The sequence below is a fragment of the Mastigoproctus giganteus genome, chromosome 10 (genome assembly GCF_048544385.1).
Source record: "Mastigoproctus giganteus isolate SK-2022 chromosome 10, ASM4854438v1, whole genome shotgun sequence".
NCBI classification, from domain to species: domain Eukaryota; kingdom Metazoa; phylum Arthropoda; class Arachnida; order Uropygi; family Thelyphonidae; genus Mastigoproctus; species Mastigoproctus giganteus.
This window is the reverse complement of record NC_143584.1, coordinates 40,290,737-40,317,626: the sequence shown is the minus strand read 5'-3', so window position 1 is coordinate 40,317,626 and position 26,890 is coordinate 40,290,737. Positions and strand designations below refer to the sequence as shown.

Genomic DNA, 26,890 nt, shown 5'->3' with positions numbered 1-26,890 from the left:
AAAAATTAGGTATCGGTTCTGCCAAACCGGTGCGAACCTGCTGAATCCCACCACTGGGTGTAACCACCTGTGCCTCCTGTGGTTCAAAAGAGCATGTTCACACAGACTGCCCCACTGAAATACAAAGCTGCCCAAACTGTAAGGGGAATCATTCAGCATTTTCAAAGGAGTGCATCCAGCATTTTCAAAGGAGTGCGGCAGACTGAAAAGAATATACAAAAGTACAAAGTGGAACACAAGGTGCCATACCAAGAAGCAAAAAGACATTGTTTAATTTCAAATAAATTGCCATCTTATTCTTCAGTTGTAAAAAAGCAATGATCCATAACAGAGATTGTTCAGTTCTGCCAAGCATCTCAATTTCTGATTGGGCAAGGTCAGTCCTCTCTACACTAAAAGAACAGCCTACCCAACAGCAATCAACTCATTTGGTAAACACACCATTGACAATACTGCCAGATAAAAATTCTGTACAACAGCCAGTTAATCAAACAAGCTCTGAAAGAAATAGTCAAAAAACCAGTACTGATACCATGGACATAGATAGAAATTCACACCGAGATGATCCACTTCTTGAACTTAATGCAGAAGAGGAGGACATGGACGTCACTAGACCAAATTTCCCAAAAAGGGAAAAAAGACTAGACAGGTGCAAACAAACCACATCCCGTAAGCAAGCAGACACACCCGATAATCCTCAATAATGCATAGAATCATTCAATGGAATTGTCGCGGACTCAGAGCTAACTTAGACTATGTTTATGACTTAATCACCGAATATAAGCCTGCTGTTCTTTGTCTACAGGAAACAAACCTGACCCCTAAAATAACTTTGAGCATAAAACATCATATAATGCTTAGAAAGGATAGGAACGACTCTAATACAGCACATGGAGGTGTAGCATTGCTAGTAAACCCCAGAACTCCTTTCAGACCAGTCCCACTGCAAACAACTTTAGATGCAATTGCTGCTAGAGTTATGGTTAACAGTTGTTTCCATATACCTTTCGCCAAACTATTCATACTCTCTAGCAGATTTGAATGATTTAGTTACCCAGCTGCCACCACCTTTCTGTATCTTGGGTGAACTGGAATGGGCATCCCCCCCCCTATGGGGGTTCCTCGCACCTTGATAAGAGAGGTCAGTTAATTGAAAAATTTCTTGAAAGGCACAACTTAACATTATTAAACAATGGGACCCACATGTACGTGTATCTTTCCTCAAGGTCAACGTCTGCAATTGATCTTTCAATATGCTCGCCAAACCTCCTTCCTCTTATTGATTGGATGGTCACTGATAACCTGTGAAATAGTGACCACTTTCCAGTAATATGCACACTATCGGCTAACTCCCCTCCTCAATCTGAGATAAAAACTCTTTGGAAATTCGACAAAGCTAACTGGAAGAAATATCAAGAGCTGGCACATCTAGATATTCAGACTATTGAGACCCTCACCATTGACTCTGCCATAACTTACATAACTCAGCAAATGATAGCAGCTGCAGAAACCAGTATACCCAGATCATCCATGAAAACTCGCTCCCACCCAAAAATATGGTGGAATGAAGCCTGTAGCAATGCCAAAAAAAGAGAAGAATAGATACTGGAATTTATTTCGTAAATACCCAATCACAGCTAATCTCATACAGTTCAAGAAAGCTAGAGCTAAATCTCGTCACATACAATGAATAAGCAAAAAAGAGACATGGTCCAAAAATGCCTCCTCTATAAACAGAACCACAAATATCAGAACTGTTTGGACTAAAGTTCGAAGAATTAATGGAAAATATCCACCTATAACCACTCCGATAATATTTCTAAAAGGCAAAGAAATCTGCAATCCTCTCTATTTCTAATACATTAGGTGAAACCTTCAAAAAATCTCCACTGTAACCATATTTGAGCCAAGTTTTCAGGCACATAAAGTACAAGCAGAAAAATATAATCTCAATTTCAGTACTTCACGACAGCATCCATATAATGTACCTCTTGCCATGGCACAGTTACGTAGCGCACTTGCAAGATCCAAAAATAGTGCTGCTGGCCCTGATGAAGTGTACTATGCCATGATATATCATTTGAGTGAAGAATCCCTTTTTGCTCTGCTAAAACTGTATAATAGAATCTTTGGCTAAGACTACTACCCTACTAGTTGGCGTCATTCTATTGTATTAGCTTTCCCAAAACCAGGAAAGGACCATTCAGATCCAGCAAATTATTGACCGATAGCGTTAACTAATTGTATAGGAAAAGCATTAGAAAAAATAATTAATGCCAGATTGACATGGTTCCTAGAGACTGAATGCACTGTAAGTCAAAATCAATATGGATTTTGAAGCACTAGATCAACACTTGACCTTATGGTCAAAGCTGAAGGAAACATCCGAAATGCAATTCTCAGGAACGAACACTTAGTGATGATATGTCTTGACATCGAAAAAGCTTTTGATATAACCTTGCAGTATGGAATTCTTCATGATCTCTATGAATCTGGTCTTCGTGATCATCTTCCAAAATTTATCCAGAACGTTTTGAGCAATAGGACCTTTCAGGTACGATTTCACTCTGCTCTCTCGCAAACATTTGTGCAAGAAGAGGGGGTCCCTCAGGGTTCTGTGCTTAGTGCCACCTTCTTCTCTCTCAGGATTAATTCCATTACCAAATGTATTCCCAACACAGTTGAAACTTATCTGTATGCCGACGATCTGGCAATCTCAAGCCACTCACAAAACAGCATTTCATTGAAAGGCAGCTTCAAGGTACAACTAACAAGCTTGTTCAGTGGGCCAAAAATATGGATACAGACTTTCAAAACAAAAAACAACAGCAATTCGTTTTTGCCGTAAACAGAATTTACATCCAGATCCCGATTTACATCTTGATTCTCATCCAATTTCTTTTCAACAGAGTATTAGCTTTCTTGGACTAATTCTGGATAAAAAACTTAAGTTTCTTAGAGCATATTAAGCATATTCGTACAACCTGTCTAAAGAAGCTGAATCTCCTCGGGGCAATTTCCGCTATGTCATGGGGTGCAGATCAGTACATGCTGCTGCACTTATACCGGTTGCTCATAAGATCCAAACTAGACTAAGGGTCACCTGCATATGCCTCAGCTAGAGAAAATGTAGTAAAATGGCTCGACCCAGTACATCACAATGCTCTCCGAATTGCACTGGGAGCTTATTGTACATCGCCAGTTCAGAGTCTCTATACGGAAGCACACGAACCATCCCTATTTCTTCGTCGGCAAGCTCTGTTATTAAGTTATGCAGCTAAAATCAAAGTTTCCCACATCATCCTATAAAGCAGTATTTATTCACCCTAAAATGGCATAATTTGTACCAAAATAAACCTTTGCAGAATAAACCATGTGGCATTAGATTACAAAGCATAACTATGTGCTGGGAACTAAATATGAATGACATAATTCTAGATATTAGCATGGCTATGCCACCATGGCAAATACCCTTGGCCAATGTTGACCAACATTTCCAACAATGGGGAAAGAATGCACTTCCAAATTTCAGTATTCAGCAGATCCATGCAACTCACTTTTTTCAGTTCTCTAGTTTTACCCAAATTTACTGATGGTTCCAAGACAGATAGTAGTGCCGACCGGGCTAGCCGAGTGGGTAAAGTACCTGCCCGGCAACCCAAAGGTCGCGGGTTCGATTCCCGCCTCGGGCTTGGATCAAAGTACAGCAAAAACCTTGAGAGGTGCAATATGGCCACAGAAGCCGATGCGCCAACAATTACCAAATCAAAAAAAAAAAAAAAAAAGACAGATAGTAAAGTTGGAGCAGCTGCAGTTCTACCAAACATTACAATATCCCAGCAGCTCCCTTTGGAGTACAGTATTTACACCGCAGAACTGTATGCTATCCTGATGGCTCTAGACAATGTAAAACAGTCATTATATCCTCAAACTGTTATCTACACCGATTCCTTAAGCGCTGTATCTTCAGTGTATCATCTTGATCATCTGCTCTTCAGTGTAAATTTCCTTCCAGTCATCCGTTTCTACAACAAATTCAAACAAAGTTAGTGCAGCTTCTTGCAAACAGGCAAAAATTAATTTTCTGTTGAATACCTGGGCACTCTGGAATCAGAGGAAACGAACAAGCAGATCTTGCAGCCAAGAACGCCAGTCACATAAAATGAGACATGCAGATACCTTACACAGACTTAAAATGCATCATACATAGCAATGTTAGAAAAAAATGGCTATCCATTTGGCAGGAAGAAAAAAGCAATAAGCTTTTTCAGATTTAAACAATCACAAGAAGTGGCTATCAAGCCTAAGAGGCAATAGAAAGGAAGAAGTAGTAGTACTTGCTAGAATTCGAATAGGACATACTCACCTAACTCATAGTTATTTACTCACTCAGGATGACCCTCCACTATGCAGCAACTGTCAAACTCAACTCACAGTAAACCACTTGATCATTGAATGCCCATTATATCTGAGAGAGAACGAAAAACAGCTTTCTCTTCACATCTATATTCTTCTAATAAACTTACCTTACAACAGATTCTCGGAGACCGACAAGATATTATTGATGTTTTTACCTTCCTCAATATGATAAACAAATATCACCTGATCTGAATCCTTTTATTTAATATAACAATCATGTACTAAATAAGACTGAAATAGGTGCATTATGGCCTTAGTAGCCCTTGCACCAATAAATCCAACAAACAACAACAACAAATTTAATCTGTGGAAGGATGGTTGTAGATAGATATTTGGAAATTTGGTTTCGGTCAGAGAGCAAAATTGATTGCCTGAATAAATTTCCATTTCCATAAAAAGCTTGAATACATTTAAGCAAGAACTAGACAAATTATTAGCCCAGTATACAGGTGAGACTGTATGTATGTGTGTGTTGGCTGATGCTATATAAGCTTGCCTCCATGCATAATTGGCCCCGGGTGCCAAGCGTTTCTGGCCGAATGATTCTTGTGTGTCTATAGAGCATTTTTCTTCCAAGTGACAGAGTTTTTCTAGTTTGTTTTTTCTCGTATTATTAAAGTTTTCTGTTAAGTAGCTCTACTTTCTTAAAAGCACTAATAAGAGAGCCCAGAAGAAGGAAAGTACCTTTTTCTTTAATTCAATACTCTAACTGTACTAATCTCTATGCTTGGCCACCAAGTGGCACTGCTCCTGCCTCCCTGTTGCGGGGCCGGTAACCTGGGTGGTAAAAATAAACCCCCAGGCCAAAAGGAGCCATCATGGATACAAGTGATTATTCACCTTTAGAGCCATAGAGCTCAAGATCAGAAATCCCTGACATTGACCATAACACCAACCGTCCCAGAAGGCTTTGAAGGGAAGCACAGTGTCATGTTGAATTACCAAATTTCTTGGTGATACATTCTCTATCCTCCCAACCTGTAGGCAAATTATCACCATTCTTGATTCAAAAATGTTGGGAATCAGTTGCTGGATCACCAAAAATGGTGAAAAGACTACAATCCTCAGATCTCCTCATTGAAACAGCCACCTCGAAACATTCTGAGCAGCTCTTAAACACTACATCATTTTGTGGGCTCACAGTATCAGTTACTCCCCACAGAACCTTAAATTCATCAGAAGGTGTGATCGGTGAGTGGGAACTAATTACAGTCTCTGAAAAAGAACTCAGTAGTCAAAAAGTAATAAATGTGAAACCAATTATGACTGAAAAAGATGGAAATCTCACTGAAACGAGATCCATTGTTTTAACATTCAGTACGGCAGACTTGCCATCCTCTATTAAAGCTGGCTATTTAAATTGTTGGATTTAACCATACATTCCGAATCCCGTTTGCTGCTTCAAATGCCAGAAATATGATCATTTGCAGCAGGCATGTAGAGGTGAAGCCATATGTCCTAACTGCAGAGCATTCGCAAGCATTGTACAATCACAACCCCTGTTTGTCCAAACTGCAAGCAAAGCCACCCAGCCTTTTCCAAAATCTGTAAACTTTAGGTTACAGGAAAGAAAATAGTTACGTTTCCTGAGGCACGTTATGTCGAGCTTACGTAGTGCACATTCCTATGCAGCTCGCACTGGGAACTTTGTTTCTACTGCAGCACAAACAGAAGTTTCAGTTTCACCTAACATCTCTCTAGCGAACTGGTTAAAATCTACACTTATAACGCTAAGAAAGATAATCTTCCGAGGAAAATTACCGAAGCAACAAATACCCCAATCAGCATTGCTAGTGATATTCCACCAGTTCCGTTTGAAAAAGATAAACTAAAATCTGACATAGGTTCAAAACAAATGGAAACTCCCACCAACAATATGGAACTAGATGAGCATTTAGATAATGAAGAGCCCATTTTGGAACTCCGTGCAAATGACATCATGGATTCTGTATGCCCTTATTTCCTGAAAAAAGATAAAATAAAGCAAGACAGACCGAAATGCTCCACTTCTAAAAAACAGTCAGACCAATCCACCACAACTAAACTTAAATAATGTCTAATATCATACAGTGGAACTGCAGAGGACTGTAAATCTCTTAAGTTGTCAGAATTGCTTCTGACGACTTTGAAGAGATTTACTAATTCAGTACAATCCGATAAGAGTATGTCTATAGGAAACTTTCTTATCATCTCAAGCTTCACCTAAATTTACAAACTATGCAATGTATTGAAAAGACAGGATCTTGGAGTCTCCTGCTGATGGAGGAGTAGCGGTGCTTGTAAAATCAAACATACCACCCAGGAAAATTCAGTTACAAACTAGTCTAGAAGCTGTGGCAGTACTTATTTCAATCGGTATATCAATAACCCTAACTTCTATATGTATTTCCCCTTCTCAACCATTTTCAAATACAGAACTTGATAATCTGGCTATGCAACTACCATCTCCAATCTGCCTTTTTGGTGACTTCAATGGCCACCATCCATTATGGGGGTTGCCTGCGATTGACACAAGAGGCAAATTAATCGAAACATTCATGAATAATAACCTAACTATATTAAACTCTGGAAATCCCACTTATATTCACCTACCTACAGGATCTACTTCTGCAATATTGTTAAGTTGCTCACCATCAATTCTTCCAAGCATGACAATGTCAGTGATGAATGATCCTCTAAACAGCGGTCACTTTCCAATCCTTTGCTCATTACAAACACGGGTAACTCGAACTCTCGAGCACCGATTCATCTGGAAGTTGAAGGCAAGCTGGGAGAGCTACGCCATCTAGGTCCAGTTAGGAGTTATGTTCAGCAACATCCAATTGAAGATGTAACTACCTACATTAGCAGTCAGATACTAACTGCAGCTAAAAATTCAATTCCAAAGTCACAACCTCACAAGTGCTCCCACCATAACTGGTGGAATGCAGATTGCTCTGATGCCAAGCATGAGAAAAACTGTGCTTGGAACAAATTCCGTAAGTTTTCTACAACCAGTAATCTAATTGAATACAAAAGACTTAAAGCCGAAGCAAGGCAGATTAGGCAAAAAGCCAAACGTGACTCCTGGATCTCATTTGCTTCAATTATCATACACTGTCCCACCACTCATTTGGAGAAGAATAAAAATGCTAAATTTGTAATAACTGAGAGCAAAGTGGAGAAGTTGTTGAAGTTAAATATAAAGAAGGCACCTGGGGTGGTGGGATCTATCCAGTTATATTAAAGGAGGCAGCAGAGGAAGTAAGCAAACCCTTAGCCATAATTATGAAAGCTTCCTTGGACTCAGGGTAGGTCCCCCATGGACTGGAAATGTGCAAAGGTGTTCCCAATACTATAAAAATGGTAACAGAACTAAAATATCTTGGAGTAGTCTTAATTATTCCGATTATCACGTATATTCTTCCGAATTTCACGTATCATTTAATTTTTTAATTGGTAAGGTAATAAAGGGTAAATTTGTGCTTAATATATCTTTACTTTTATAGCTTGTGGATAATATTCCTCCTATTTTCGCTAATTAGAATCAGTATTTAATAGAATTAAAATTCAATTCACAAATGTGATCACAATAACCGGCGCTTACTACACATCGTATAGTGAATGGTACTTTACTATGGCGAGGCCATCGTAGCGTGATTTGATTGTAGAGTGAACCAATTGTAAAGCGGGGATCCATTGTATTTTAAACTATTTATGTGAAACTTCGGATAATTGGAGCAGCCGCTTAATCGGGCCAAAATGCACTAGTCCCAATGTGTCCCAAATAACCGGAATCGACTGTATGAGTATGAATATTCCCAACCCCCAGAGGCCTATTTGAAGAAGCAATAGTTAAAATTGTCCGTGTCTCCCTCTATGCCCAGATGATGACTTAAAAACTGTCAGGATAGCAGTATTCTGCACCCTGACAGAAACCTGACATGACCTGGACAAAACCGGATTGACCTGGGTACCTCCCCCCCCAGGACTACCCTGCCATGTGTAAGAACCTAGGGCCCCCACACCAAATAACCATGTAGGGAAGGGAGATGTACAGGGAAGCAGATTAGCTGAAAAATATTGTAAGCAAGGTGATGCAATGTAGAATGAATGAATGAATGAGAATGAAAGATAGAATGAATGGGCTGGGCACTGAGTGAATTAGGAATTATGGTAAAAGGGAATAAATGTCAGTTTTGGAGAGAGAGAGAGAGAGAGAGAGAGAGAGAGAGCACGAGGAAAAGAGTGAATGAGTGTTATGGCAAATGGGAATGAGTGAAAAACAAATGTAATTGTCCAATAGAATACAAAGTTAATAATAACTTACATTACTTTATATATACTAACAAACATTTACTAACAACACAAACACTATCACTACATTCTCCCCTAGCCTGCAAAAACTTGCAGTTAGGCCTACACCACAACTGAAGAATAACACTAAGTTGAGGTGCCCAGAGTGCAGTGCAGAAAGCAAGAGACAAACAAATGAAATGAAAGCCAGAAGCATGAATGTGTGTGTGTGTGTGTGTGTGAGAGAGAGAAAGAACACAAACCATAAATGCTACAGTTAAGTACACACTAACCCTAGTTTTAATCTTTTATATTCTTATTTATTTAGCTTAATTATTATGCATTAGTATTTAAATGTACATGACACATCATTTTGAATTTTTCCAGAATGTTCCAGGCAGTTCCCGCTTTACGAGTTCCCAGGTTTATGAGGGTTTTTTTTTTTTTTGTTTTTTATCAAGTATCAAAAAAATCGAAAATATGAACATTAATTGCAAAAAATGAATGCTAAACATTCATAAATACCACATTTCAAACCATGTTTGTAGCTATACGATATAGTGTACACCCGCTTTACGATATTAATCCATTCCGGAGGCACCATCATATAGTGAAAATATAGTAATGTGAACCCAATAATACATCATTTTTTGGTAATTCATTCTACGACCTCGGAAGTTGAAATTTTCGCTATGTAACTCTCTGAAAGGTTGTTTTTATAGTGTAAATTGTATTAGTTATCAATTCAAATCATTAAAATGCACTACACTTTCATTATTATCATATATTCCATTATGAGAATCAATTTTGAATGCTTCTTTGATATTTTTCTAAAACACATTTCTGGAGGTCATTACCATAAAACAATAAAAACAGTTTGCGCTTTCCGGTTTATTGTGCTTTTCTGTTAGTGCAAGCAATTATAAACAGATAGTAAACTCCGTGTTATTGCATTTGCAAAAATACCGATAGCTGGAATTGTGTAGTTTTTTTATGTTAGTATGGCGAAATGTGTTTCCCCTTTGCTGAAATCTTCAGTCGTATAAACAAACATAAATGCATTTTCAGAATCTTCTCTTCATTCCTTTTTTTTTTTTTTTAAGCTTCATAAACTGATTACTCCGTGCAAATTGTGTTAGTTGCAATTTGTGCATTCCATTAAAAATGGTTATGCATGCTATTGAAATTTATAAAGAAAAGAAAAGATTTATCTTGGAAACAAACACCTCTTGAAGCATTTCTGAAGAAGACTCCCTTGTGCAACAAACCAAAGAGTGCCGAGCCAGCAATGAGCGATCAACGAGTGTGCATTTATTTGATGATGATGAAGAATAAACATTCTTCAACATTGTAAGTCATAAATAATTTCTTTATCATTATAATATGCTTGATTTTACAGACTACGTTTTCATTTCTTTGGATAAATCATTCGTTGTTGAGAACATAACCCCTATTTTTAACGTGTATGGGAAATAAATTCCCGCTTTATGAGTGCATGCTAGGAGCGAATTAACTCAAAGTTAGACACTACCTATAGATAATGAGATCTTGAGGATGTGACCCAAGTTTAAACATGAAATTCATTTATGTGTCATATACACCTTATACACATAGCCTGAAGGCAATTTTGTACAAAATTTTTAATAATTTTGTTCACGAAACAGTTTGTGTACATTGAACCAGCAGAAAGCAAAGGTTTTACTATCTCAGCCACCCATGTGGACAATCTGTGGTTGTTTGGCATCACCATCATTCCTGACTCTGAATTTATATGCTACCGATAAAGCAACCATTTTCTTACATGATTCACGCATTTTTACTTAACAGTAAAAAATATGATAAACCATCAATACAGAAAACATACAAAAAAAATAATAAATAATACAAACATACAAAAAATGTGTTCAGAGTAACTAAGCAGCACAGTAGCATCACCAGAATGCCTGTATCAGCATTAAACAACAACAAACAATGACAGGCTTTCAGTCTCCACCTACAATACTGTATTTTGATTAAAAGGTTACTATACACTATTTTATTTTTTTAGGTGAGAAGAAACATCAGAAGCAGTTGAGGGACCAGGACGTGGGTCCTGTAGGGATGAGGTGGGCTGGATGGCTTTTTAAATGAAGTCTCTCTCTGATTTTATAAACTGACATGATTTCTTGTTCTGTTATGAATGCACGCTGCTCTAGTTCTTCAATAAGCCCATCACACATTTTCACCATGTCATCTATAGGCACTTTTTCTGCAGTGATAACGTCATCTTCATTGTCACTGTTATCACAATCAGCTTGATTCAGAACCATTTCAGCTATTTCACCATCAGTCAACGAATGAACAACTGGAGCTTCGTTATCGATGTTAGAAACTGCTTCAATATCCACTCCTTCCAGCTTACTGACGGACTCTAAAGGTATATTTTTTTTGCATACACCAATGAGCCAAAACATTGACCCCCTACTTAATATGATGTTGGTTCTCCACGTGCAGCCAAAACAGCTCTACCTGGCAAGGCATGGATGCTACAAGATTTCTAAATGTGTCTTGTGGTATCTGGTACGAACACATAACCAACAGATCCTTTAACTCCTGTAGGGTCTGTGGTTGAGATGCTGAAGATTGGAGTTGCTGTTCTAACACAAACCACAGATGCTTGGATTGATGTCTTGGAGAATTTGGAGGCAAGGGCAATACCTGGAAGTCTTCCTCATGTTCCTCGAACCAGTCTTGAACAATCTGGGTGGTGTGGCATGGCACATTATCCTGCTGAAAGATGGCACTGCCAAAGGGGAAGACCGTTAAAGGGTGTACCTGGTCAGCAGTGACGTTTAAGTAAGTGGTAGATGTCAGAGTGCCTGGCACATGGATGACTGGACCCAGGGTATTCCAGCAGAACATCGCTCTAACTGCTGCCACCAGCTTGTTTTCATCCCACGGTGCATCCAGGCGGCATCACTTCCCCAGGTAAACGACGAACACATACCCGGCCGTCCACATGGTGCAACAGGAAATGTGATTCATCAGACCAGACGACCTTCTTTCAATCGCTCAAGGTCCAGTTTCAATGCTTGCGTGCGTGCCTATTGTAGGTGCTGTTGCTGGTGAACAGTGGTTAACGTGGGCACTTGGAGCTGCCTGCCAGCTGTCAGCCCCATTTTCAGCCGGGTTCGATGTACTATGTGTTGTGACACATTACTCCTGTTGCCGACATTCCAATTACCTGCAAGTTGTGCCACAGTCGCCCTTCTGTTGCCACATACCATCCGGGAGAGCCTTCGCTCACCTCAAGCATCAATGAGCCATGGTCGTCCAACACCTCGCCAGTGGTTTGCGGGTTTCCCCTCCCCAGACCACTTTCGGTAGGTACTAACCACGGTTTGACCGTGACCATCCCGCCACACATTCTGTTACAGATATGCTCTGCTCAGTCGTCTGACCCTTACAATTTGGCCTTTGTCAAACTCACTTAAGTCTGATGCCTTTCCCATCAGAAGAACAAGAGTAACACTGATTAACGGAGCTCAGTATCAGGTTTTTTTTTTATAGTGTCCCAACCCGCACACATGCATAGTTCACCTGCAGTTGCTTCGATTTGCATAAAGACTCGCTGATCGTAATGTTTTGCCTCATCAGTGTATGTAAGGAAGTTAGACTTTTTTTTTTTTCCTCGCTTGACATATGGAATCCATCAAAGTCACCACCTTGTTCATAATCATTACTAATTCAAATCAAAAGGGACTGTGAAGCCCAATAAGTCCTATTATTATTATAATAATCTTAAATTATAGGTGAAAACCTCTTACCTTTTGAGTAGGACTGTTAATCTCTCAACACTCAATCACGAATTATTATAATATGAACTTACTCCCCCCCACCCACTGTGTACAGTCATAAATAAATCAAGTTAAAATAGCTATTAATTAAAATAAGCATGCCTTCAACTCTATCATGTCAAGGGAATCGGAAAGAATCATAAAAGACGGCGGCCACCAACCTCCAAAAACCTACCAGCACCTCAAGCCATCATGAGAATTGAAAAACAACTGTCGCAAAATTCTAAAAATGACGAAACAAATAATAAATTCACACAAGTTAAACTTTAAAATTGTTATTTAACTTCTTTTAAGAGAACACCTTATTCGATTTGTTACCGTGTTCACAATAAGTACAAAAGTGGTTTGCGAACAATATCCCGCCCATTTTATATTAAATTAACGACACCTGACACGAGATTATTTATATAAACCAATGTATAAATTACTATTCATGCATGCACGTAAGCATCCATGAGTCCGAAATGTTATAAGGTCTGCGTATATTAATAGAATTAACATTTTAATCTCATTTCTAATGTTTTGTCATTTAATAATTTAAAATATCCTCGCTGTTTATTAAGAACCTTCGATTCATTGAAAAGGAACACATGTCCATCAGTGATTGCATGAAATGCAAGTTCTGAGGCACCTGTCCTACCTGCCCTAACTGATGCCAAATACTGCTGTATCCTTACCGAAAGTAAATTTTGGGTTGAGAGCCAATATAAGTAGAATTGCACCCACCACAAGAAATATTGTAAACAATATTGTGAGCTTCCATGGTAGGAACTATACATATGTCCTATATTTCAAGACGGCATGGAGGTTACTCATGGGTTGTGGAACAGTCTTAAATTCAGTGTTCTTAAATATGTTAATAAATTGTCTATACCGATGCCGTATATACAGAACTTTAATAAAATTTTGTGATCCACCCTGTCATTTGTTGTACCCGTCTCCAGTTTATATTTTGCCTGTTGACTAATCTGCATAATGGTACCTAATGAATAACCCCTATTTAAAAATCTTTTTGTCAGTTCTGTGAGCTCATCCGATAAGGATTCTTGTGTAGAGCTGTATCTATATGCATTATGAAACTGGTTAAAAATAATTCTCCTTTTATATGTAAAAGAGTGGTAGCTTGAACGGTGCAAAAATTTTCCAGTATTCATTGGCTTCCTATAAATTTTAAAAAGTAGGTTTTCATTAACCCTGGTTAAAGTAAAATTTAGAAAATTTATAGATTTGTGATGCGGGATTTCCATTTCTAGAGTCTTAAGTCGAGTGTGAATGTTATTAAATGTATCCAGGACCTTCTGTACTATATATTTATTAGTAATTATTAAGATATCATCAAGATATCTACCATAGAACGTTGTATTAGGGAGATGTGGCATTAAGTATACCTGCTCGATCTTTAGATAAATTTCAGCCACCAATCCACTCAAGCTAAGTCCCATTGGTAACCCAAATATCTGCTTGTATATTTTATCTTGGAAATTAGTATAATTGGTTTGTACAAGAAATTTAATCAAATAAAATATTTCATTTCTGGGTAAGTTTGGCATGTTTAAACAGGTTGTCTGATCATTGATAAGGTCCCATATTACATCAAGGGCATATTCTACATGTACATTGGTGTACAAGGAAACAACATCTAAAGAGAATAATTCGTCATCTCCATTTAGCGTTTTTTCTTTTAATTCGTTGAATAACATCTCCGAATTCTTTAAACTAAACTTTAATGTTAAACATAAAGGTTTAATAATGTTGTAAAGATACGCCGCGAGCGATGCAAAATTCATTTTTAGATTTTTGCGACAATTGTTTTTCAATTCTCATGATGGCTTATGGTGTTGGTAGGTTTTTGGAGGTTGGTGGCCGCCGTCTTTCCGTGATTCTTTCCAATTTCCTTGACATGATATGAGAGTTGAAGGCATGCTTATTTTAATTTATAGCTATTTCAACTTGATTTATTTATGACTATACACGGGGGGGGGTAAGTTCATATTATAATCATTCGCGATTGAGTGTTGAGAGATTAACATTCCTACTCAAAGGTATGAGGTTTTCGCCTATAATTTAAGATTATAATCATCACTGAACATAGTCGTAAGCCAGAAGTTGTGCATGCCTGGCACAACTTCTGGCTTACGACTATGTTCAGTGATGATTTCTTTAGTCACTGTTCCAAGTGTTGACAACAGCATATGTGGCATCCTTCATGCTAAACTCCTTTTGAAAACTTTCCCCACCCATGCCTCTGTTCACTGCTGCTAGCTTGCTGTTCAAGAAAGTGTTTTTATATTTACTCTTCATTGATCTAAAGATACCCTGGTCACATGGCTGAATTAATGAAGTCACATTTGGTGGAAAGTACATGGCATAAACATTTTTTTTTGTTAAGAATTTCAGCTGGAGGATGAGCAGAACAGTTGTCAAGGAATAACAAAATCCTTCAGTCAACATCCAATCCATCTTCCCTTCAGAAAAGATGTCCCTGGTGATCCATGCCTTTTTGCTAGCATGATAATGGACTGTTAAGAAATTTACTCCTTTAAAACAGTGAGGGCGCAAGCTTTTACCTATCACAGCAAGTGATAGGTAAAAGCTTTACCTATCCTACCTATTACACTTATGCATGCCTACTGCATTAGCACATCCCAGCACAGTATTGTCCTTGCATCCTTAATTCCTGTAGAGGCTGTCTCATCAGTTGTAGTCAGTGTCTTTCTGGGGCAATAATGCCAAAACATTGATGTTTCACCAGCATTATAGACTTGTTCTGGTATCAGATTTTCATCAGCGATGACCTTGGCAAACTTGTAAATGAATTTCTTCGTGATCAGCAGATGCTTTATCACCACAAATCTTTAAAAATTTAATGCCGTGTCTTTTCTTAAATTTCTGCAACCAGCCTGTTGAATATTCAAAGTTCCCTTCAATTTTCAGTTCATTGTGATAGATCTTTGCTTGTTTCATGATCAGCATACCGTTAAGTGACATGTGTTCATTGTGACGCTGACGATCCACTCTTTCAATACATGATCAAGATCTTGTTTAGCTTTATGCAGTGTTTTTCTATTTTTCATTAACTTCTGTTCATCACTTTCAGCATAGAACCTCAACAGTTTATCCTTCTGTTTCTTCAGAACCATACTCTTCTGTAAGATGTTTCAACAGCAACACCATACCCTTCTGTAAGATTATACCACTGTCCAGTTTTTCCAACAGCTTTACTTTCTGTGCTATAGATGAACATAAATGCTTCCTCTTTTTCTATCACTGTTACCCATAGGGGTATCTGTAGGCCTTTTTGAGGAAGAGATTAAGGAGGGAAAATCGTTTTGCAATTTTTCCATTAAATTTCTTATAATTAATCAATTTAATTTAATTGTGCTAGATTGATTTTTAATTATTTTTTACTATAATGTAAGTTTTTTTTTTTAATTGCTGGAGAGTATCATATGGAAGTGTTCTGCGTATTATATTGATGTAGACTTCTTACATATTTTACAAATATATATATATATAATATTATATGTTATATGTACTATTGATAGGCAGTGCTTTTGCACTGTGTTTTGCCCGTAGTGAACTTTTCATGTTGTTAATTGACTTCGTTTTAATCGTATCTCATAATGTGAATCAACCTTCACAATAAGTTGCCGAGGTATTGCACTGCTTTGAATAAGTAATGCTTCACCAGTGGAGAAGACTAATGTTACTTATTCTCAGCGGATACCACCACCCAGACAGTACTGTCTCGAAGCATGTTGGCTTATTCATCGATGGTTGGGCAGCTACCTTGTTGTTGCAATAGTGACAATCCAGTTATGAATTAAGTCCACAATATGAGAGATGCCTGATGGTGCATAATAGTATAAACGCTGATAGTATAATGCAATTATTTTGCATGAAGAAATTGGACTACGCTTAAGATACACTATTGAATGGTCAGTGCTTTTACACCATATTTTGCTCGTAGTGAACTGTTCATGTCGATAATTGGCATCGTTTTAATTGTATCTCATATTGTGAATCAACCTTCACAATGAGTTGCCAAGGTATTGCACTGCTTTGAATAAGTAAGGAGAATAAGTAACATTAGTGTTCTTCACTGGTGAAGCACAGCGCGACTTGTTCAAAGCAGTCCAGTACTGCAGCAACTTGTTGTGAAGGTTGATTCACAACATGAGATACAATTAAAACGATGGCAATTATCAACATATACAGTTCACTATAAGCAAAACATGGTGCAAAAGTGCTGACCATTCAATAGTGAATCTTAAGCATAGTCCCACTGCTTCTTGCAAAATAATTGCCTTAGTTCAGGGGTCAGCAACCTTTTCTGTGTAAAGCCATTTTTGATCTTATTATTTAAAAAAAAAAAAAAAAAGAGAATCCAAAGAGCCTCAGCTCAATCTGCCCAATCTTGGGGGTTTAAGAAATGGAATAGAGTGGGAAGGTGTTTTATTTTTTTTGAAATACTATTTATTGATACTGAAATAATGTAACAAACAACCAATTAGGTATAGAATTAATGATTTTGATGCTGAATTTCTTGAGCGAGTCTCTCAACGTCTGGCTAGTATACCAAAATTTTCATCTTTAAACATGCCTAGAGACTCATTGCAGATGGTTTCTTGGTTTATTTTTAATATAGTCTATGTTCGAAAATATTTGCTCGCAGAAATGCATCAAACCAAACACTGAGAGAAGTCCAAACGCAAATATTTTCAAATTTATATACTTGTCCAGTAAGCTACTCCACACATTGAACACAATTTAGTCATGTTTTTTCAACTCATCTATCACTGTCCATTTGTGTAGAATTGCAAGGGCTTTTGCCTCTCCAAATCCTCGATTTCAGTTTTAAGGCATTTTAGTCTTGCACTCCACATGTCCTTGATTTTTAAGTCCTCTAAATCCATTTCAAATTGTGCTTCATGTGGGCTAAAAGTTAAAGCCACAGTTACATGTTCAAAGAGCTGCAAGTTGCCAACACCTACCTTAGTTTATACTATAAACTAAGGCAATTATTTTTAGCAAGGTGATCGAGGCGATTGTGTTTTTATATATAAATTATATAAAAATTAAATATAAATTATAGTTTTTCTGTTTGTATTTCTTTTACTTTCTTTGTTACTTATTTAGTTAATTTTTTTTTTTTTGCATTAGTAGAGGCATATAATGCAAGAAAGCAAGCTAAAAAAAAAAAACCCTTCCATTTCACCCATCTATTCACTCCAAAAGTTTGTCTAGTTCAGACTTGAATTTATTTAAGCTGTCAACTTCCACAACAACAACAAATGGAAGTTTATTCAACCACACCCACTGGTTAAAGGCAAATTTCCACACATTTATTTTACAACTGTCTTTCCTCAATTTGAATTTATGCCCTCTCAGGTGTGGAATCTGAGAAGGAGAAGAATCCCATCAGCATTGAGCTTTCTCAAACCATTCAAGCCCTTATACACCTCAATGAGATCATCTCACTAGTGCCTAGTTTCCAGATGCTGCAATTTGCAGAAATTAAGCCCATCTTGGTAACAGCAACCCTTTGTTCCACTCACTAATCTTATTGCCTTTCTCTATACTCATTCTAGTAGCTCAACATCTTTCGTAAAACGAGGCTTCCAGACCTGTATGCATTACTCAAGGTGTGGCCTGACCATGTCCTTATATAAGGATAAGGACAATCACCTCCTTATCCCTGCTAGCAAAATTCCTGTATATCATTGACATACAAGACATGAATTACACGAGCTACTGTTGGAGCCTGTTTGCACTGCTCAGAAAACTTCATATCTGACTGCACAATTACCCCAGGTCTTTTTCATTCTCCACTACCCTGAGTGTGATACCGCACAGTTGGTTTGTTACTCTGGGATTGCTACTACCCATATGTAGTACTTTCCATTTGTCAATGTAAAACATCAGTTGCCACCTCTCAGCCCATCTGCTCAACTTTTCTAGATCCTGTTGCAGTAGTGTACCATCCTTATTGTGATTAACAATCCTACCAAACTTCATATCATCTGCAAACTTGGACATTAAGTCTGATATACCTTCATCAGTATCATTGATAAATACAGAAAACTACAATGGGCCTAACACGGAGCCCTAGGGAACTCCACTAATAACATTAGTCCATGAAAAGCAGTGTCCATTGATTACCACTCTTGTCTCCTATTCAACCTTCCTTTTATCCATTATAGCAACTTGCCCTTAATGCCATACTGTTCCAGTACAGTAATCTTCCACGTGCAACAGTATCAAAAGATTTTCTAAAATTCAAGTACACCCACTCGCCGACTTACATATGGGTTGTGTTCCGCATAACTGTACATAAGTCGGAATTTCCTTCAAGGCTTATGCAGCGCTTGTAATTATGTGCACCGAATTTGATTGAAGCAAAAAGGAAATGTTCGATGAACATGTAAATAGAATTATTTATTTATTTTTTCATCTCATACGCAGGAAAAATTACAAGTGTGCAATTACAAAAATTTTACTTTAACGTTGTGGAAACAAGCATGATGCTTGAACCTATTAAACAACCTGTTTGTCATGAACTTGGCTTGGGGTTTGCCTTACTTAATTGCTTCTGAATCTGATTTCCATCCATATTATTAATAGCTTTTCCATCTTCGATATAGCACCTGAACCTTTTTGTGATCACTGTTGATCTTAAATGCGCTGATTCTTTGACATGTTCTTTTGTACGCACACTGTCCTTTAAAATAGTATTCACTGTTGAAGTGGCGAGACCTAATTCCCGTACAATAGATAACAAACTTTGTCCTCCTGCTTCTTAATCATTTTCATCTTTGTTTCTAAATCAATTTTGTTTCGTTTTGTAGCTCTGCCACCACTTGCATTTTCCACTGCTCCCTTTCCCTTTATCTTTGTAATAAGTTAATAGGAATGAAGAGAAGATTCTGAAAATTTATTTGTTTTTTTTATATCATTGAAGATTTTAGTAAAGGGGAAAGACATTTCATAATAATGTAAAAATCCACACAATTCCAGTTATTGGTATTATCGCAAATGCAGTAAGATAGTTTACTACTTGTTTATAATAGATTTCACTAACAGAAAAAACCTAATAAACAGGAAGGTGCAAATTGTTTTTATTGTTTTAGTCGTGACTTCCAGAAATGTGCTTTAGAAAAATATCACAAAGGTATTCAAAATCGATTCGTATAACGGAACATATGATAACGGTGAAGGTGTAGTGCAGCCAGGCCGCGTAGCCCTTCTCAGCCAATAGTAGCATTTGTAAATGTGTTGGCCGCATGTTTTGTTTATGCATCCTTTAGTTAAGTGATTTTTGTGTTGTGTTTATTTGGCATAAATTTATATATAACTAATGCAATTTCATTATAAAAATGACTTTTTAGAGATTTAAATAGCTTAGTTATATAGCGAAAATTTCAATTCCTGAAGTCTCAGAACGAATTACACCAAAAAAACCAAAATAAAAAAAAAATGTATTATTGGGTTTAATTACGATATTTTCACAATACCTCCATTTATTCCTACGGGATGCAAAATGTTTCCATATTTTTTTCAGTTTTCACCAGCCAGCAAAAACTTACGTAAAGTCAAATTTATGTAAGTCGAGTATTACATAAGACGGGGAGTGCTTGTATATGATATCAAATTTTTTTTTTTTTTTTTTTGCATCCAGTTCCTTTGTGACCACATGGTATCCAATCAGATTGGTCAGACTAGACTTCCCCTTAACAAATCCATGCTTTAACGAATTGTTTTAGTTGTGGAATTATGGAATGACTGAAATGAGTCATGGAATAATGGAATGACTCCATTATTTTCCCTGGAACAGAAGTTAAACTAATAGGTCTGTAATTACTTGTCACCTTTCGATCCCCCTTTATGAATTAGCATATTTGCTAATCCTTGGACTCTGGGACATCCCCCTGAGTCCATGGATGCCCTCATAATTCGTGGCTAAGGCCCTACTTACTTCCTTTGCTGCCTCCTTTAATATAACTGGATAGATCCCAGGTGAATTCCAGCAATTTCTGATCCACTTTGCTCTCAGTTAATACAAAATCATTTTACTTCCTGTTAGAGTTCAATAAGCTTCTGGCCTCCACTTCCCTACGGAATTTCTCAAGTGTGAATGTAGATTCAAAATACTCATTCAGTTTGTCATCTACCTGAGAAGAATCATCAACAATTGAACATAGTTATTGAACAAAGATGCTAATGTACCACTGTATTGCCATCTCTAGTTCAGGTTCTTTTGGATTTACTTTTAGTTAATCACTATTCTGTGTCAGTGGTTTTGGTAAGTGTTCACTCTTTAAGGGCCACTGTTATTATTCAGATCTGTTGCATTGGCGAATTGATTTGTGTGTTCTGTTGGGTTGGTGTTGCATTGGTTTGTTTAATGTTTGAAATGCAGTGACTTGAACCTTGTGGCCTTCTGAAAAGTTAGGGTGCAATATGGTCAGTGTATTTACTTTGTTTCACCTTTTAGCCATGTTGTGGTTTGTTTTGTCTCTGTTTATAGTTTATAGTGATATTAATTAGCATTTTTGTCAATTTTTAATTTTGGGATTCCTATATGTAATTATTGTGCACATTTTTTGTCTTGGTGATTATTGATATAAAATGGTTTCTTGTTTTGATTATTATTATTTATCTTTTTCCTTTATTTGACAATATATTGATATATGCACATGTTTTTTTCTTATTTTTATACTCTGTGGTTTTTGAACTGGAAAATAGAGGTGAAGAGGCAAACTCGACCAGCTCTAACCTGGTTGAGTTCTGCTGTTTCATTGAGCCAAGTTTAAATTTAAGTTCGAGGAAGAGAAAAGAAAAATCACATGGAGCAATCGGGTGAATATGAAGAGTGAATATGAATTCATTACAAAAACATTCCTGGGGAATGTTTTTGTAATGAATAAATTTTTAGAACTCTGATTAACCCTTGTATATGATTCGAAACATCTATATTGCTTTCAATCTTATCAGAATAGTGTCAGCTGTCTCACATTTTATGTATGCGTTTATATCTATATATATTCACTGTTAAAATTTTCTTTTAGTGCTATGAGAGATCAGTATATGAGAACTGGAGAGGGATTTCTCTTAGTATTTGCAGTTAACAATGCAAAATCATTTGAAGATATTAGTATGTACAGAGAACAGGTAATAATCATTTCAGCAATTAATATATTTTTTAAATTTAAATCTTCAATTTCATTTTTGGAAAAATGCCTACTTGTATAATAATGGGAAGCCGTGCTTATAAAATTATTGTAGCTTTATGTTAACGTACAGGTGGATGTAAATCTTACCAATATTTATTTAAAATCTTAATGGATTAAGTGACTGTTCATTTATTTTTATTAAATCAGTTTTATCCACCATGAGTCCCAATACAGTTCATATAATAGTGACATATTCAAGTGCTTTCACTTTACATTAGTCAGTTTTAAAACTGTTTTTCGTATAATACAATAAATTTCATATTATTGTATTATGATATAATTAATTTTTATTGTCAACTGTAAAATTGTCAATTGTCAATTGTAAAAATTGACAATTTTTATTGTCAAATTAAATTAATTTAATTTTTATTGGCTGTCTTGCTGTTATTAAACAGAGCTATAACATATGAGTTTTATTGTCACCCTTGATAAGATATTTAATACTCATCCTACAAGGGGTTTCCGAAAAGTAAGATAACACATTTTTTCTCTCGATGTTGAATAATACGAAGTTGAAATTACACACCAAGAAATAAGTGAACATGCACTACTTCTCCACAAAGTCTCCACTTGTATTGATGCACTTGTCCCAGCGATGGATCAGTTTATCAGTACTGAAGAAGTCGCTCTCTTGCTGTTATTAAACAGAGCTATAACATTTGAGTTTTATTGTCACCCTTGATAAGATATTTGATACTCTCATCCTATGTGGATTTTTTCTCTCAATGATGTTGAATAATAATAAGTTGAATAAGTGAACACGCACTACTTCTCCGCAAAGTCTCCAATTTTATCGATGCACTTGTCCCAGCGATGGATCAGTTTATCAATACCAGTACTGAAGAAGTCCGTGCCCACACGCAGTAACCAACATCGCACCGCCTGATCCGTGGTGAAATGCTTTCCTGAAAGGCGTTTTTTCAGAGGGCCGGACAAATGGAAGTCTGAAGGTGCTAAGTCTGGGCTGTAGAGGGGATGACAGTTTCCCAACAATTACGGCGCAACCACTCAAGAGTGCTGTGTGGAGTTGCATTGTTGTGCATCAAAATCACTCCGCTTGTCAGGGGGGTCCTGGTCATTTGTGTCGAATGTTGGCTTTCAGTTTTTCTAACGTTGCACAGTAAAGCTGTGCATTGATTGTTCCTCCCTTAGGCAAGAAATCCACCAACAGAACGCCTTGGCGATCCGAGAACACTGTGGCCATGATTTTTCGGACACTGGGAAAAGTTTTTTGAATTTTTTGTGCACAGGAGATTGTGGATGTTTCCAGGTCATGGAGTCTTGTTTGCTCTCCGGGGTAAAGTGATGAACCCATGCTTTGTCTGTTGTGACTATGCGAGCGAGAAAATTCTCTTCTTCATCACTGTATCGCAACAGGTTCTCCAGACACCTTCCCGTGCATTTTGCTTTGTCCTCCTCTGACAATTGTCGTGGCAGCACACCTTTCGAAAGCCAAGGACATCTTGAACACTTTCGTGAACAGTCTACTTACTCGTGTTCGCTATTTGTGCAATTTCATGCAGTTTTACTCGCCTGTTTTCAAGAATGATGCCCTTATAATGAACGAAATGTTGTCTTCTGTCTTGCTTGATGAAGGCCTCCCCTCCTGATGCCAGTCTTCAATGTCAGTACAGTCCGCTTTAAATTCATAGCACCAAAAACACACCTGCTTCTTTGTCATCACCTTTTCGCATACACAACAACCAGTTCACGGTGAATGTCACTTAATGTGCAAGTTAGTTTTGCAAGCAAAAGACCCTTTTGCTTGCAAAAAAAAGCGAATAACTTCACAAACACCTATTTTGGACCACACTTGCATATTAGTCGCCATTTTGCAACTGGAATCAGCTGTGAGGCAACAGTATCGCAAAACTGCACTGGCGGTATTTTTGAACGTTATTAACGCTTGACAAGTAACACTATACACTATTTGCTTCTACATACATAGGTAATGCATCATTGTCAGTAATAGATAGCCCTCAGCATTTGTGGGTTTGTCCAAAACAACCATGGTCCCAGTCCAAACCATGAAAAACAGCACCAGGCTATCATTCTGCAGAACTTCATTGTCAGGATGATACAATCCAGCAGGTAGCTTTCTCCAGGCATCTGCCACGTGCAGGTGCAGTTGTCGGACTGGTAGATCATGTAGTGTGATTTGTCACTCCAAAGCATGGCTTTCCATTGGTCTGTGGTTCAAGAAGGGTAGGCCTTTCACCAAGCTAGATATCGTCTGGCATTATTTGAGGTGATTAGTGGCCTGTGGACAGCTGCACAAAAATGGTTACCCATATCAAGCTCTGTGCTGCAACAAAGTCGACTTGTGTTCCGAGCGGATGATTCTTTGCCTGGCTCTGCTCTCTTGTCATATTCTGTTGGCTTTCAGAGATTATACCGGTTGAATTGTGTTGGTTTCTGCATCAGTCTGCTTCCATTTGCAGATTGTGTCATCATTCGTCAGCTAGGGATCTTTAGCACATTGAAATGTTGCATACAGACTGATTGCTTACATGGCACCACACTAATGTTCTTCTGCACTTGAAGTTTAACCACTTTGAACACGGCGCCTCCGTAGCCAGGTGGGAAGGAGCAGCAGTGCGTAGCACACGCTTCTTGATTAGACCGGGGTTCGAGCCTGTCACCACCAAATACGGAGGATGCGGAAAGGTCAGGGAATGACCACCGCATATCCCGGAGCAATATGGCCTTAGTTGCTAATGCTCCTAAAAACCAAATAACAAACAAACATAACAAACCACTTTGAACACAGCATCTTGCATCCACAATTGTACTACTGCTTCCTCAAATGCCTGTAAGCATATATACTGGCAGTTCCCCCTTAACGATCTTTAGCTTTATGAGTTCTGTTTTTCAAATATCAAGTATCAACAGGATCGAAAATATAAACATTAAATCCAATAAATAAATAGCCATTTCAAACTACACACGTAACTATACAATCCATTACTACTGTGTGTGCGTTTATTTGTTCAAGCACAGATAAGGAGGGAGGTCCAACTCTTAAAGAATTTTGGAAAGAATTCCATATTTGAAATGCAACCAAAATAATAAAACAAGTCTGGGAGAAAATTACATAGAAGAACGTGAAGGGTGTTTGGAATAAACTCTGTCATAGTTTATTGATAATTTGAAAGGATTTCAAGAACCAGCAGAGATCATACAAAATGAAACAGAAGCAGTTAATATTGCTAACCAGTTGAGCTTGTTTCTACAACTAACATCACTGATCTGCCTCAAACACACAATAGTGCTCACAAAGGAAGACTCCTTGAAATGGCAAAATGTAAAGAAGCTGAGGAAGAAGATTTAACAACTGAAATTCCTGTTCGTTTCTTCACTCTCTCATGGGGCTTGACAAATCTTTTCAACTTATAGAAAAAACAATTGAAAGTTTCAAGTCACTAAGCTCAAATTTTGAGTGCACTAGAAAAGTTTCTACAGATTTAAAAAAATGCTTATGCATGCTATCATGAAATTTATAAAGAAAAGAGAAGACTGTTTTGGAAACAAATGACTCTTGAAGCATTTCCGAAGATGACGACGACTCCTTGTGCTTCCAACAAACAGAATCCTGTGCCAACAATGAGTGGAGAATCATCAGCGAGTGGGCATTTAGTCAATGATGATGAAGAATAAATATTCTTTAACATTTGTATGACATAAATAATTTCTTTATTATTATCATTTGCTTGATTTTAAAGGCTATGTTTTCATTTCTTTGAATCAGTGAATCATTGTTTAAGCATAAATTGTTTTATTGGCCTTGTTTAACCTTACTATGGTCAAATTTCACTGTTGAGAACGTAACCCATGTTTTTTAATGTCTATGGGAGATAAATTCTCGCTTTGAGTGCATGCTAGGAACAAATTAACTTATGAAGTCGGAAACTGCCTGTATATATATTTCTCCGACACAGTGCTTGTGTGTGATCTGACCAACTCTCAGTGAAGAAGTGTCTGGATTTTAATGTTAGGTTACTGTATATATAAATACTTGTTAATTGTTGAGGTACTTTATGTAATTGAAAAATTTCTATTACACATTTTATTTTTTCTATCAAAAGTGTTGGTAAATCTATAAAACACAAAGGTCTGTTATATCCTGATTTATCTTATCTGCTTTATCATAAATATTGCACTTATGCATGATCTGGTTTTTCTTAACTCCATCACTAAAATGTATAATTTTAATGTTTCTGATATTGTCTTGGTATACAATTTCAGTGTTGTATTTAATTCCTCTGTAATTTTCTGGTAATTGCTTGTTTCCTTTTTATATACTGGTATTGTTTTATTTTTCTGTCAGTCACCTGTTGTTCTTTTGTTTAAAATTTTGTTTTAAATTAACTTAACATACTAATTTGTGCTTAATAAATGTTTTAATTTTCCAAATCACATATGTTAGCTAACTTTTAATTTAGTTAATGATTTTATAAGTTGCAACTTAACCCCGGTGTTGTATTCATAACACCAGGGACTCACATCTGGTGAGTATGGGCTTGGCACACCCAAGGTCCTGAGCTGGATATCATCATTCTTCTCTTTCTTGGCGATTCCTTTCTACTTTTGTTTCTCTCTCTCTCTCTGGGTAACTTGGGAATTTTTTTTTTTTGCTGGTGCAGCATAAGCCTCAGGCTTCCTTGCACCATATGACTAATAATAATAACACCTTTAGTGTTGATAATTTTGGTGCAAAAATACATTGGATCTCTGCTTTACGATTGGTTCCCTGTATGATCATATCGCTTTACAATGGACTCTCCATAATAAATACTGTTCACTATACGATATGTAGTAAGCGCCAGTCAGTGTGATCACATTTGCAAATTGAATTTTAATTATATTAAGTGAAAATAGGAGGAATTTTAACCATAGTCTATAAAAGTTGCACTTTATTACCTTACCAATTAACAAAATTGTATAATACATGAAAATTAGATTTTCCACAGGTTAGCAAAATAAAAATAAATTTACATTTACGTACTTAGCTTAATTAATACTACTGTGATATGTACATACTAATTAATCAATATTTCTGTTTAATAACTTCTTTTTTTTTTTTTTGGGTTTTAAAATTTAAAACAGCAAAAGAGATAAGTAATCAAT

General features: G+C 37.0%; 1 protein-coding gene across 1 annotated transcript in view; it reads left to right on the top strand.

Moving 5' to 3' along the window:
• Window positions 1-26,890, top strand: part of Ras85D (GTPase ras-like protein 1) — a 209,477-nt gene that overhangs the window by 100,153 nt on the left and 82,434 nt on the right. Inside the window, exon 5 of the mRNA XM_090383776.1 lies at window positions 21,599-21,701. Within this exon, the coding sequence (XP_090239902.1) occupies window positions 21,599-21,701 (103 nt within the window). The remainder of the gene's footprint in view (window positions 1-21,598; window positions 21,702-26,890) is intronic.